The sequence below is a fragment of the Zootoca vivipara genome, chromosome 2 (assembly GCF_963506605.1).
Source record: "Zootoca vivipara chromosome 2, rZooViv1.1, whole genome shotgun sequence".
Classification (NCBI taxonomy): domain Eukaryota; kingdom Metazoa; phylum Chordata; class Lepidosauria; order Squamata; family Lacertidae; genus Zootoca; species Zootoca vivipara.
Window position 1 is genome coordinate 50,375,676 of NC_083277.1, and position 14,257 is coordinate 50,389,932.

General features: G+C 40.1%; 1 protein-coding gene across 4 annotated transcripts in view; it reads left to right on the top strand.

The window, feature by feature from the left end:
- The window catches only part of SFMBT1 (Scm like with four mbt domains 1), a 78,125-nt gene extending 65,105 nt beyond the window's left edge, over positions 1-13,020 (top strand). For 2 of the 4 annotated variants that reach the window (XM_035106166.2, XM_035106167.2), the window contains exons 16-21: positions 589-698; positions 1,155-1,330; positions 2,211-2,389; positions 2,535-2,780; positions 4,594-4,722; positions 4,952-13,019. In XM_035106166.2, the coding sequence (XP_034962057.1) occupies positions 589-698; positions 1,155-1,330; positions 2,211-2,389; positions 2,535-2,780; positions 4,594-4,722; positions 4,952-5,092 (981 nt within the window). In that variant the 3' untranslated portion in view covers positions 5,093-13,019. Of the gene's footprint in view, positions 1-588; positions 699-1,154; positions 1,331-2,210; positions 2,390-2,534; positions 2,781-4,593; positions 4,723-4,951 lie in introns of all 4 variants that reach the window. The other 2 variants (XM_035106169.2, XM_060271506.1) reach the window with 2 other exon arrangements.
- Positions 13,021-14,257: the final 1,237 nt, after the last annotated feature.

A 14,257-nucleotide genomic window follows, 5' to 3' on the forward strand; every position in this document is an offset into this window, starting at 1 on the left:
CCACTTTGTTTAGCCATTGTGATAAACCTTCCTAGCACTCTTTACCTCCTTCCCATAGTAAATATCCCCTCCTGAATGGAATGTTGTGAAATCTTATTACAAGCTCCCTTTGATCGGTACGTTAATCTTCTGCCATTCTCCAGCTATCCTTCCTTAAGAATCCTCTTTCTTGACTGGGAGGTGGAGGGAACTGGAGTGAGAAAATGAATAATCTCAGAAATGAAGTGTGGGGGGGAGTATTCTCCAATTTTTTGGCATACCTTTATAAAATAAAGTAGCAACATTTGCTAGATAACAGTACTTTACCCTGAACAACATTGAGGGAAATGTGGAAAGAGAGTTAGGCTATACTGAACACTGAACTGGGAATCTTAGGCAGTCAGATAAATCCTTACATGTTGTCTGTTTTTGGTTCACAGGTACTGTCCTTTCTAAACATATTATGCTAATACATTTTAGTTGAATGCTCAGTCTCTCAAGTAGCTAACTCAGATGAATAGAACTAATCTACTAAGTCATATTAACATGTTAAAAGAAATTTACTTGCCTACTGCTTTCATAACACACTCTCCCCATTTCCATTTTCAGGTTCTTTCTTTGCTGATCAATGCTGCCTATAAACCTAGCCGTGTACTTAGAGAAATACAGCTGGATGAGGAAGCTGCATGGCATGGATACGGAGAGACCCTGAAAGCAAAGTAAATGGGCTCTGTTCTGTAGTGTGTGTTGGTCCTTTGCTCTTAGGCCAAAGTAGACATTGCCAAGGAAGGATTTCTCAGCCTTTGTAATGCTAATCCCCTGAGCTTGCCTGCTGTTGCTGCCCTGCGTTCCCAAACACCCTTACCTGGCTGTCATGACTCTAATGAATGTGACCACTGCTCTGTAAAGGAGGAGGTTCGTCTTTTCTCCCTGGTGGAATGCATGCAGCCGTGTTCTAGGACCCTTTGGTGTTTGAGATGCTCCTATAGCAGCATTTGGTCCAGGCACCATAACCAGTACAGTAGGAGTGTGTCTTGGTTTGAGAATGGTGATGCACAACATTTCCTCACCCTAAAATGTTTTCTGTCAACATAAGAAATTCCATGCCATCCAGAATATTGTCTTTGTAAAAATGACTATCAAATCACATGTTGTTGTTTTCTTCCTTGCTTCAGGTATAAAGGAAAGAGCTACCGTGCCACAGTGGAAGTTGTAAGAACAGCTGATCGAGTTGCAGAGTTCTGCAGGCAGACCTGTATCAAACTTGAATGTTGTCCAAATCTCTTTGGCCCCCAAATGGTGCTAGACAAGTGTTCAGAGAACTGCTCTGTTCTGACAAAAACCAAATACAGTGAGTAATTGCGGTGGTTGGCCCTACAAGGGAATTGTCTGATTCACTACTGACCTATTCTACAATGTAGGTCAGTGGCTGCAAAGCACAACTTCCAGTAAATGCACTTTCCAAGATGAGCTGCTGATCATGCTCATCTTGGTTTATATATGCTCAAAATACCATTGTACTGTGACCATATCATCAGCATTTCATCTTGCCCTGGGTTGAAAAGTGTCCATTGAGTCCTTCTACAGTTAGTTTAGCAGCGCAGAAAACTCATGCTATATTAGTAAACCCAACCTGTGATTGTACTGAGGTTCCTATTGATCTCAGGACAAACCTACCTATTATGTGAGTGATGTACCGCCTTTCCTGACATTTCTATCTTCATTTGGAGGAGCCATATGGGATTTGAAATTAAATCTAAACTACCCTCTGGGAAGCTGTTGATAGCCCCATGGGAAGCAATGCTGATATATTTGTGGGTGTGTGTTGGGCGGAATTCATTTGCAGGTTGGTCACCACTTAACATGTTGAGAAACTGGACTCTTGATAGTTGTAGAGCAGTTTGATGTGCAAAACTGTTGCCACTCCAACCCTTTGAATCACTGTGCTGTTTGTTGAGTTACTAGAGTCCAATAGCCAGCACAAGTTGAATTTATGTACCGCAGAATATGTCATCTTTCTTCTAAGGCACATACCCATAGGTATCAAACAGCAACAATAGGTCATATAGATGGACACCATTTATCCCCTGTTGGTGGTGTATAAATATCATAAATAAAACATGGTGATAAAAGGAGATTTTAGAGGCACTCTTGATACATGTAGGGCTAGCAAAAGATGAATCATCATGACATTTCACAGTAAGAATCCTTTTTCTATTAATTTCTCATAGCCCATTATTATGGGAAGCGAAGAAACAAAAGGATTGGACGTCCACCAGGTATCCACAGCAACACAGAGACAAGCATGAAGAAGGCAAGCAGGAAAAGAAAGAAACGGAAAAACTTCTTTGTTCATAAGAAGAAACGCTCTTCTACCTCTGTAGATAACACACCTGCTGGCTCACCCCAGGTAAGATAACACATACAATTTATTTAATGCACTCTGTGTTCCATAGGTATTAGATAAGTGGGTTTTTTGGTATTTTGCTACATACAGTCTTCACTGTCTACCATGCTGCTCTGAGTCTCCCCGTCTCCTTTCCATACCATTTCAGGGCAGTGGGGGTGAAGAGGATGATGATCAGGATGACATAGATGAAGAGTCCCTTACGGAAGACAGCACCTCTGAGCACCAGGAGGAACTGCTTGAAGAGTCTGAAGTGTCAGAAAAGAAATCACGGTCATCCTCCCCCACACAGAGTGAGCGATCCCATTTTGGAGCTCAGGACCGGGAAAAACGGAAAAGGAAACTACGCACCTTTTCTTTCTCAGATGATGAAAATAAGCCTCCTTCACCAAAGGTAAGTCTTGAGCGGGGGGGGGGGGGGGGGAGGAATTAAAGAATACCTTAGCAGCGAGCATCTAGCATTCAGAAAGAGAGATTTTTGTTCATCGGGGTTTGTCTCTAACTAAATCTCTGGGAATCCCCAGAGCAGATATGGGGTGTGCACAGGGGGAGGAGAGGAAGGGAAGGTTGAGCTCACAGAAGTCTTTCCATGTGCACAATGGTTTAGCTGGATGCAACCCAAGGTCATTAAGCCATCTAATGATGAGCCTTGAAGGCTGAGGCCTCCCCCCCCCCCATTGTTATTAAATGGAAATAAATGCTCATATTTGTCAGGTCGACCTAGTACTAAAATCAAAAGGGGCAAAATAATTGCTCCAATGAGCATGTGAGGAAATATTTGTACTGACTTGTGACCTAGCAAAGAAGAAACAGACCCTGTTAAGGAAGGATTATTAAGAGAGTAGTTTTGAGGTTTTCTTTAGAAGCAAAATAATCCATTTCCCTGCATTCTAATTATATACATTTCTGATACTTGTTATTTAAATAACAATTCCAGAATATAGATTGGGAGAGTGCAGGGGTGGCAGGTTTAACCCCCCCCCTCCCTTGCTGCTCTGGTAGTTGCATTAGTAGAAATTTCCCTCCCAGGACACTAGGGAAGACTCAATACCTTCTTCCTGGTATATCATGCATCCAGAGCATAAACTCTCTACTGAAATAGCAACAGTCAGTTGTGTTAAATGCATATACAGTGGTACCTCTACTTACGAATTTAATGCGTTCCGAATGCACATTCGTAAGTCGAAAAAAATTGTAAGTAGAATCCCATAGGAATGCATTGGGAGAAAAAAATTGCAAGTCGAAGCAACCCTATCTAAAAATTCGTAAGTAGAAAAAATCCTATCTAAACCGCATCTAAGATGGCGGACGGAGCTCCATTCATAAGTAGAAACATTTGTAAGTAGAGTTATTCATAAGTAGAGATACCACTGTACACAATTTAACCTATTGTATAGTTCGACATATAAACTTGCATATAATTTGCACTTATTGCAACCTGTTGCCTACCTAACTAACCACAACATCAACATCAACACTGCAATGATTAGGGTGAGGCAACCCAGCCAGATGGGCGGGGTATAAATATATTATTATTATTATTATTATTATTATTATTATTATTATTTATTAAAATATAGTCATGCCTCAGAAGTCAACCGGAATCCATTCTGGAAGTCCGTTTGACTTCCAAAATGTTTGGAAACCAAGGCGCTCCTGCAGCAAATCGGAAGCCGCATCAGATGTTCAGGTTCCAAATAACGTTTGCAAACCAGAACACACACTTCCAGATTTACGGCATTTGGGAGCCAAAATGTTTGAGTCGCAAGGCATTCGACTTCTGAGGTATGACTGTATACAAATTCCACCTATTCTTGCTAGAAGCTCCATGTATAGATCTCATCTAGTTGCTGGGATTTGGGGATTTCCCCTCCAAGTGCTGCCCTGTCAAGATTTTTTTTGCTACAGTCTCAAGAATATACAACTTGGGGTTGAGGCAGAGAGAGGGGATGGTTTCTGGATTCTGTTCGTGAGTACTTGGGGTTGGGGCAGAGAGAGGGGATGGTTTCTGTTCACCGGTACATGGTTCACACTTGATGAATTAAATTTGATCAGCACACACTGAGAATCCAAATGTCATGATCTGTGGCTCTTTTCAGGAGATAACACTAACTTGGGTGGAATTGGTGGGAATATACAAAAAGAGTAAATATGCTTCAGCAGGGCAAATGTAATATTTTTGCTTTGTTTTGGGACTTGTGGGATAGGAAATAAAGATAGAAGTTGGAGAAAAGCTGCAGCTGGACAGCAACCCTCTGGAGTGGAGTGTAGCTGATGTTGTGCGGTTCCTCAAATCTACAGACTGTGCCCCATTAGCTAGAATATTTCTGGATCAGGTATTCTATTGTTTTACTGTTGGCAATTGTTAACTGAGCACATGAAATCTCTAGTATTTGTCTCAATAACTTTCTAGCATTGCAAATAGTTTGGCTTTTTTATCCTTATACTTTGTCGAGGGATGTATTCCCATTTGATATGTTAGCTTTCAATCAGACCATTTAATGCATCTTAATGGCATTTTTTTTCATCAGTTCTGAATCCTGTTCTCTCTCTGTCTCTCAACAGGAAATAGATGGACAGGCACTTCTCCTGCTAACTCTTCCCACTGTTCAGGAGTGTATGGACTTGAAACTTGGCCCAGCCATTAAACTTTGCCATCACATTGAAAGGGTTAAATTTGCCTTCTACCAACAGTTTGCTAACTAAAGGGAGGGAGTGATGAGTTGGAAGATGAATTTTTAAAGCACAACTGCAGCATCCTGCTCTTCCTTCAACAGGGTGAGGCGAGGAAGGTCAGACGGAAACTGCTTATAAACTGGCATTTGCAGTCTTGCACTTTGAGGGGAGGGAAAAAAATACTTGGAGCAAAACATTAATGCAATCCCAGCTATTTTCACAGCTGTCTATTGGCTTAAGAATGTAGTAGTTGCTTGTTCTGTACATCAGGACTTTTTTTGATGAATAAAGGTGGTTGTAATCTCTCCTCTAAGGGGAGAAAAAATTCCTGTAGTTCTGGTCTGAAATGGACAGACTTGGCGGCACATGGAAGGGAATGCAGATTGATGGACATCTCCTTGCCATTTGCAGAACTACTTCATTTTCTTTGTCTTAAACATTATTTTTTAAACATTAATATCGCTGATTGCCAAGATTAAGTGGTGTGGCCAAAAGCTTGAAAACTGAAGTGCAGCCAGATGTTTTTTGTTTGTGATTTTTATTTTGGAACTTGCTTTCTACCTCCACAGCCTGAAAAAAAAAGCTATGAGGGAATTACATTTTCCGGGGAAGGTCATATATGGCTATGCAACACATGCTTTTCTGCAGTCAAAATAGGAATGCCAACATTTTTTCACCTGAAAAAAATGGTTCTGGGCCTCCAAAAGTTATCTGACAGTTACAAATTTAAAAAGTTAGAGCTGTTTGTCATGGAGAGGGAGTGGTGGTGAAGTTTGTGCCTGCCAAGGTGGTGACAGAATTTCTGCCTGCCAAGGCACAGAGAGGACAAGTTTTGGGAATTGTAGAACAGGAGGTTTGAATGTTAACATGTGGCTCTGCTTTACAGATAAGCTGCAACCTATTTTATTTTTTAACTGAAAGCTGCACAGAAATATTGACACTTTAGTATAATTTCTCTTTTTGGAAATATTTACTAGAATATTGCATGGTATGAGATTGGGCTTAAGTCTTCTCGTATTCTCATTTGTTTTTGGAAATTGACCTTCCATCTGTAGAGGAAGAACAAACAGAAATGTTGAGCTCCTATCAATTCTCCAATGTTTAAAGGGTTTCTCCAGAAAATTGTAGTTGTTTTGTAAATGCATGGGTGAAATGTCGTCTTCCCTCTTCTATCTTAAGTATATAACAGAAATGATTTGTGATGTCCTTTTTGTTGGACAGTTCATGCAGCCTGTACTGTGTGTACACCTTAAGAGATGGGGTCCATAGTTCTCTACATAACTTTGTGGGTTTATGTAGAGAAAATTCAGCTATGGTCAACTTAATAATGTGCTAGCTAATGCTTATCTATACAGCAACTGCCCACAACTGCAACAACTGTTGGTGCACATTGCTGAACAATTACAGGTTTTAATTTCTGCAGAGTGAATCCAGCTTCATTGGGATCCAGCCATGCACCAAGTGGGCTTCTGCACCCATTATATGTGTCTATTAAATTTGAAGTATATCCGCGTCACTGGATCTTTTTGATCTTCACAGTTTGAAACATTGTCTTCCCGCAGAGTCACGTTCCAGGATATATATGAGTGCTGTTTAGGAAGAGGGTTGTATGGTGTCTTAAAAGAAATGAATAACCTTCCTAGCTTTATGAGACCCTAGATAAGAGTATGGATGCAGTGAATGATTACTCAGAGCTTTCATACTTCAGGTTTCAACCAAAGTAGGTTAGTATATTAAATGCTGTGTAAATGAGCATATGGACCAAGTTTGCTATTACATTTATATATTGAAATGAGTGCTATTCAATTGGTCCATTTATTTATGACAAATGCACTTGTATGTGTTGGTTTGAATGCCTCTCTGTGTGGATCCAGGTTTTTTCATTATCCAGCTTCAGTGCATCTTTTGCTTTATTAAAAAGGTAACTATTGGGTACCTTCTGGGGGGGGGGGAATAAAAAATCATAAGAATGGCATATGTACAAAACTTGTATGTCTTGAGATTTTCAGAGTTTTTAAAGTAAAACTTTCATACTCCATGCATTGCTGTAAATAAGTCAACTTATGTTTCTGAAGCCAGTGGAGTAGGTGCTGGCTATCTGTGATATATTTATAAGCTAATATTTCTGCCCTATTTTAGGAGTTTGATCCCAGTGGGATCCATTTGGGGCTGTCAGAAAGAGAGATGTTTTCCATTGTTTGTTACTTTAAGTCATTTCTATGCAACACATGAGTAGTTGTACACTTCATTTCTTGAGGCAATTCAAGCATATCTTGTGGGCTGAATTTGAAGCCATCTGCAAAGCATTCATCCCCTAAATAGCCCTGGAATATTTTCCAACTTCATGGAAATGTAACCTCATCTACAAACCCTTCATTTCTTTCCATTTACTGCCCAAATCGGTTCAATTGGAAGCTTGTCTGACTTAATGCTGATAAAACTTCAAAAGGTTCTTGTACTACTGTAGTAGAGTGGGAGAGAGTCTGAAAAGTTAGATAACATTGTGTATTTTAACTATGCTAATGACATTCTTAACTAGGATAAAGTACATGTGCCCAAAGCAGAGAGTGAAAAAGATAAACATAATTGTTAGATCTATGGGGGCTAGTTGCTATACAATGACTACATGAAAATAGATTTATAGGTACTCTTATTAAACAACATAGGTTTTCAACTTGATTGGCTTTTGAGGGTGGGAAACAGCAGCTTATAAAGCTATCATCAAAATAAATTCAGTACATAATTTTGGTTTACACTTAAAGGTTCTAAGTTGCCTCCTGGTAACTGGCACAGCTATCTAATAAAACGTGAGATAGTTGAGATAGTTCTGGTCTAATTTTACTTGGCATAGCTACCACTTCTATAATGCTAGAAACTTGAATGAAGGTGGGAAGCCTGTGCCATGAAGGGCTTATTCCAGACTGAAAGAGACAGGGGTTGGGGTGGGGAATGACAGTGCTTTAAAAATTTATGTACCTGCCATGCAATTGCCAATCCTGTTAAGATAATGGAAACATTATTAGTCCTTTCACAAACCCACTTCTGGTTTGTGAAAGGACTAACCAGAGGTGGGTTTTTAGCTACCCTTGATCTAGCTAGCATGCCCATGCTGGGTGTGGCCACCCCATGCTATGCAAGCACAAAGGGCTAACTCACAAACCTCTACAGCCATTCCATCAATGTCTAATTTATAAATGTTTCCCTTTTTTCTGCCACTGCCAAAAAATTGCCTTGATGGAGCTGGTGAGACACCTGGACCCAGTGGTTAGCCACGAATGCTTTACAGTAAGGCAGAATAAGTTGAATATGAAATCTATAGCAGTGTGTCAATTAGGGTACAATACCAGCAGCAAAGGATTTTGCAGACCTCCCTATCTACAGGCTAAGAAGGAAATCAGCATTCAGAACCCCTCTACCAGCTGCCACAGATAGGACTGGCATCTTTGCCCCTCTACCATTGGTGCTTCAGCGTCGGGGGGAAACGGGATGGATCAGGATCCAAGGCCCTCCTGTTCTCCCAACACACCTTCTGGGATGCAGTATGGTCCTGGAGCACCTGATCCCAGTGAGACCAGCAGGGCTTGGCATCTGGCAGTGCTGCTGCCACAGACCCTTCTCTTCCCCCTCCTCCATTCTCATTGGATGACTCTACCCTTTAGTGAAATGAGCACACACTTTTTGTCTGATTTGCAGATACTTTTTATGTATTACTAGCCAAAGCCTAATCAGCTCAAAAGTTTGTCTTGTTGGAAAATTTTGCATGCCAGATTACCTAGGCAATGCACATCTTCACATGAGCAGCTTGCTTTCTGCACACATTGTGAGGCTTTATGAATTCATCAGACGTGTTGCCAAAAGTAATTTTACCAGAGGAAAGAAAACCATGTTTTAAATAAAGCTTTTGTTGCGATTTTCAGTTTTGCCTAAGATTTTGCCTACTGTGAAAGTAATATCTGAAATACCAAGATTTGCTAAGCACAAAGGGACTTGCCTGAAAACTTCATGAGTGTAAATTTGACTGTTTGCTGAGAACTCATGCTAGTATTAACTTTCCCTAAATCATTCATATATGAACTGTGTTGTCAAAGGTAGCCTTTTAACCAAAAGGCTGCAATGGGGTTTGAGCATGCAATTTTAAAAGCTCATTATATAATCCATTATATAAACCATAGATCCAAACCCAGAAGCAGGGTGGTGGGAGTAACTTTCCCACCCTTCTTCTCTCCAGAGGAGCCCCATTGAAAAGGTACTAGGAATGCTGCATAATTGGGGTATGATGTGATGAAAGGGGAAGTAATAGAAAAGAGATGCTCCAAGCAGATGCTACAATTGTGTCTGCCCATATATATTTTTTGCAGAAAGAAAGTAAGTCTACTTCTGCCCAGCGCCTTTCGTGGGTAGATCTCTGGATCCTTGTGTATGCAGTAAGCTAAGCCACTGCAGGCTGGATTAGTGCTGATGAGATCTGTAGTGAACCTTGCTAGTGTGAATTCTTTTTTGAAAAGGGTAAAAATTGAAGACACTAGAAGTACAGCAGTTATTTAGTTACTTGCTTGTTAGAGGATCAACCTAATTATTGCACTGCTGCTGACCAGATTACTTAAAAGAATAAAATCAAGATTGAACCATGGAATGCAGCACAAGGCTTTCCCCAGACTCCAGAATTAAATGCAATGTTCCACCAGCTTCTTGTCTTAAACTTCAGGAGTGTGGAAACTGGATTTACCAGAACTTTGGAACTTCAAGTAATGAGTTGAAGTGATTTAAATAATTTTTTTGTGAAGAACTTACTCCTTTAACTGCAACTTCTAAGAAACCGTAAGTACTATCTATATCATAGAGGCTTCATGTTTGTCAGCTTCTGCTGCTGCTACCTAATCACCCAGTCCACTCTCATACAGCACCACTGCACACAGATTTTTCCATTGACCTCTGAACCAGTTCTGTTAGTGTTTATAGACAATCAGAAATCTCTTGAAAGAGCCTTCTAGGGCAGGTACTGCCAGCATATATGTAGATCTGTTTTGTTGTAATAAATCATTGAACATGCACTTTCCCCGCTTTGTTCTTTCTTTCTTTTAAAAAAATAAAAATTAAAGATGTATATTGTGTTGTTCCTCCTGCTTGCTGTATTTTTCTTTGATTTAATATATATAAATTATATGTGTGAACTGAGGGTAAAATTCAAAAATGGAGAAATATGCACATAAAATATGCCTATTGAAGTTCCTCCTTTACTGGATAGATGTGTCAGTTAAAGGGTTAAAATATTTTAAATGGATTATTTTGCTTGTTTTTTTCTGTAAATGAATGTACATAATTTTGTGGTACTTCATTACCGTTTAAAGTGATTGTAAGTAAATTTTAAAAAATACTTAAATTGCTGCTGGTCTACTTTTGTGTCAATAAGCTAAGTATTGCTTGAGTGTTCAGAATTCCATGTTATATGTGTCATTGAGGGGAAATTGGATTACATTACTACTGGTAATACATAAGAAGCACTTGAGGGTTCATAGGCACAAAGGTGAATTTCCAAGTGTTTTACAATTATGGTTCAAGAAACATTATCATATGCTCTTAGCGCTGGGCTTATTTGCCTGTGACCGTTTTAGGAAAGAACTTTTGCAAAAAAATCTGCTGGTAAGAATGCTGCTAGATAGACCAAAAGCTTTTCTTGCCTAATATTCTGTTGTCCACAATGGCCAATCCAGGGCCTCGGTCATGAAACGAACAGGAACTGAGTCCAGTAGTAACTCTCATGTGTTCAACAGCATGCAGACTCTTGTTAGTGGAGGCAATATACCAATAGTGGGGTTTTTTTTAATACTGTTTTATTGGTTTATCAAAACAAATACAGAGACATGTATATTTTCAGTTTAAAAAAGTAAATCATGGTTGGAAATTTAAGTTGCATTTATATTGGGACCCCCTTCCTGCAAAAAATAAAAAATAGTTTCCCATGTCCACTTCAGTTTGTAAAGGGATATTGAAGTAGATTTCAGAACCTCACTTGATGTTTCTTTTCCCGGTGGTTCCTAGAGAAGGGTTGATTAAAGTAACACCAGAACCAAATTAGGTAGTGTTACTAGCATATAATGAATCAATTTGTATTGTGGCCAGCAAACTAAGATTGCACTCTTAAGACACTCATCTGTTGAACACAATAGGTGAAGCTTATTTCTGAACAGGCATGCATAGATAGGATTAACCTACAAGCAATTTTTTCTCCGGCCAAACTCCATACTTTGTAGTGATCTTAGAAATAAGAAAATGTTTTATTGCATTAATGTTTAAACATGTAAAAATAATTACCAGCAATCACCTTATCTCCCAACAGTATTGCATGCTGAGAACTACTAGTGTAAGGTGATGAAAGCTCAAGATGACACCTCCTATTTTAATTAGGTTTGATAAATCTGGTTCTGATAAATCTCATAACAAAGTGAGCTCCTGGGAAAAGAGGAGGAGCTTGGATAAGTCAATGGGAAGACATATGAAACTTCAGATTTTTCCACAGGGGAAATTCTGCTTTGGACACATGTCAAAATGCGTATCCTCAAAAGTTGCCGAGCTGCATCAATTCACTTACCAAAGTATTACTCAAAGCACATATTTGATGCACACCCTAATCTTAATAACTATTAATTATCTTAATAATCTTAATTATTGTGTTATATGTGGTTCAATATTTGTTTCAGCACCAGAGGAAACTTTGTAATTAAAATACACAACTTCAAGATTTGGAATTTAAAATGTTTGTTTTTTCTAGATTGCCTCCTGCTAGAGTTAAACTCATTTGAGCTACAAGAAACATAACATGTAGTGTTAAAGTTCTGCCATTTACAATACTGTACAATCCTATACAAATCATCATCTCGGATGTAAGCCTAGTTTGAGCAGGACTTCACTTGGGCGTAAATGAATAGGATTGCAGCCTAAAGCAGAAAAATACAGTACGGTAGTTCAGTATAAACTCAGAAGTAAACATTGTGCTGCATACACTTATGCACTGTTTAGTTGAAAACAAAGAAATGAAAAAACTTCAATCCACATTCTCCAGCCTGAAAGCACATGCAATTGAATATAGCTGAAAGCACATGCAATTGAACCATTCTCATTATACATTTAAAACATTTTATTTCCTTCTTGGGTAGAGAATTGTCATGGCTCAGACATGTCATGGGGGTTGATATCCAATGGCCTGGTAGAAGTTTATCTTCTAGTATGCAACAAGATACTAATATTTGCTCTCAGGTATTGATAAGCCTTCATTGTACAAATCAATACAGCAGATATTTTATTATATACAGTATTGAGATCAGTGTGATGTTAATAAATATCCCAGTTCACAATTACAGCTATAAATCATGAGAAAACAGTTGGTTACAGACACGAGAGTGACACAAACTAGTTTTGTGACATATCCTCTATCAAAAGAAAATTCAACCCATTCTAAGTATACTTGACTCCTGGCATAAATATATTTTTGCTGGCATCCATTTATTACTAAATTGTGTTATATAAAACTAGAGTACAAAAGTCAGCAATGAATAGAATGTCTTTTTGCAATCTTAACCATTTCTACTCAAGAAAATTACTGAGTTCTGTAGGGGTTTACCCCCAGGTAGGTAGGTAGGATTAGGATTGCATCCTAAATGCAAAATTAAGAAATCCACGACACTGCAGCAAGTACAAAATGTCAAACTAGTCTTGAGAGTCTAATACAGTACGTACAGAAATTAACAGGCACCTGTGTTTCTCAGTGCTATTTGTACAGTATCCAGCTCTGAGCCTTAAGACCAGCTAAGACAAGAGACACAAGTCTTGAGCTCAAGTCCCTGTGCCAAAGTTTTAAAAAGTCTAAACTAAATTCCCTATTAGCCATCTCCAAAGCATCCTGAAAGCTGCCATTTCTAAACCTTGCCAAGACATTGTTTCTCAAACAAATGGCATGTGTTGCACTTAGGTAAAGGGACCCCTGACCATTAGGTCCAGTCGTGACCGACTCTGGGGTTGCGCGCTCATCTCGCATTATTGGCCGAGGGAGCCGGCGTATAGCTTCCAGGTCATGTGGCCAGCATGACAAAGCCGCTTCTGGCAAACCAGAGCAGCACATGGAAACGTCGTTTACCTTCCCGCTGTAGCGGTTCCTATTTATCTACTTGCATTTTGACATGCTTTCGAACTGCTAGGTTGGCAGGAGCTGGCAGGAGCTGGGACCGAGAAACGGGAGCTCACCCCGTCGCAGGGATTCGAACCGCCGACCTTCTGATCAGCAAGTCCTAGGCTCAGTGGTTTAACCACAGCGCCACCTGGGTCCTGTGTTGCACTTATGCAGCTGTAAAAAGTAATCTCAGGTTTGGTGCAATGCTGGATTTATCGCTCCTAAATTGCTCTTTATTTTATTGTTTTGCCTTTTCTGTAAACCGCTTCGACGTCGTTTTTACAATCTGGCGGTTTATAAATCTTATGAAATAGATAAAATAATAAATGAGCCTGTGCGGTGCAGGATTTACATATAAACTAAACAAGCTATAGCTTAGGGCCCCACAGTATTTCACTATTAATATGCTACTTAATTGTATTTCAGTTCAACGATTACTTTGATAAAATACATATTTTGTTATGTGCAAATGGCTTTAGATACCTATTAGGTCCATAAATTGCCATACAGCATATATTCAACACAAAAAACGGCGACAATTTCCTGTTGACAAAGGGCCCCGTTACCTTCAGTAGCTTAGGGCCTCATCAAACCTAAATCCGGCCCTGGGCCTGTGGATTAAATGATTTTTAAAAAGACAAGAACAGCAATAGCCAGCTTCCTGCAGCAGGCGCTTACTTTTCACAGCACGAGATCCATTAGGCTGGGAGACGGGAAAGGGCCGTTTCCCGCTGAGTTCCTGCAATGGCCAGGGGCGACCCAGGCAGGCGCGTCTCCTCAGAAGTAAGGCTGCCTCCTTGGTGGTTTTGGTTGTGGCGGCAGGAGCCGCAGTCCAACGTGCGCTGGGAAGGCGAAGGCAGAAGCGAAACTCCTCCTCGGAAGAAAGCCCAACCTCCGTCCTCGGGGCTCGGCACAGAAACAGACCGGGCCGAGCCCTTCGCCCCGCGTCGACTCTCCCGGGGGCGCGGAGAGGAGGACGAGGGCTCTCCCAGCCTCCTGTTCCCTCCTCAGTCGACGAAGAGAGCATCTTC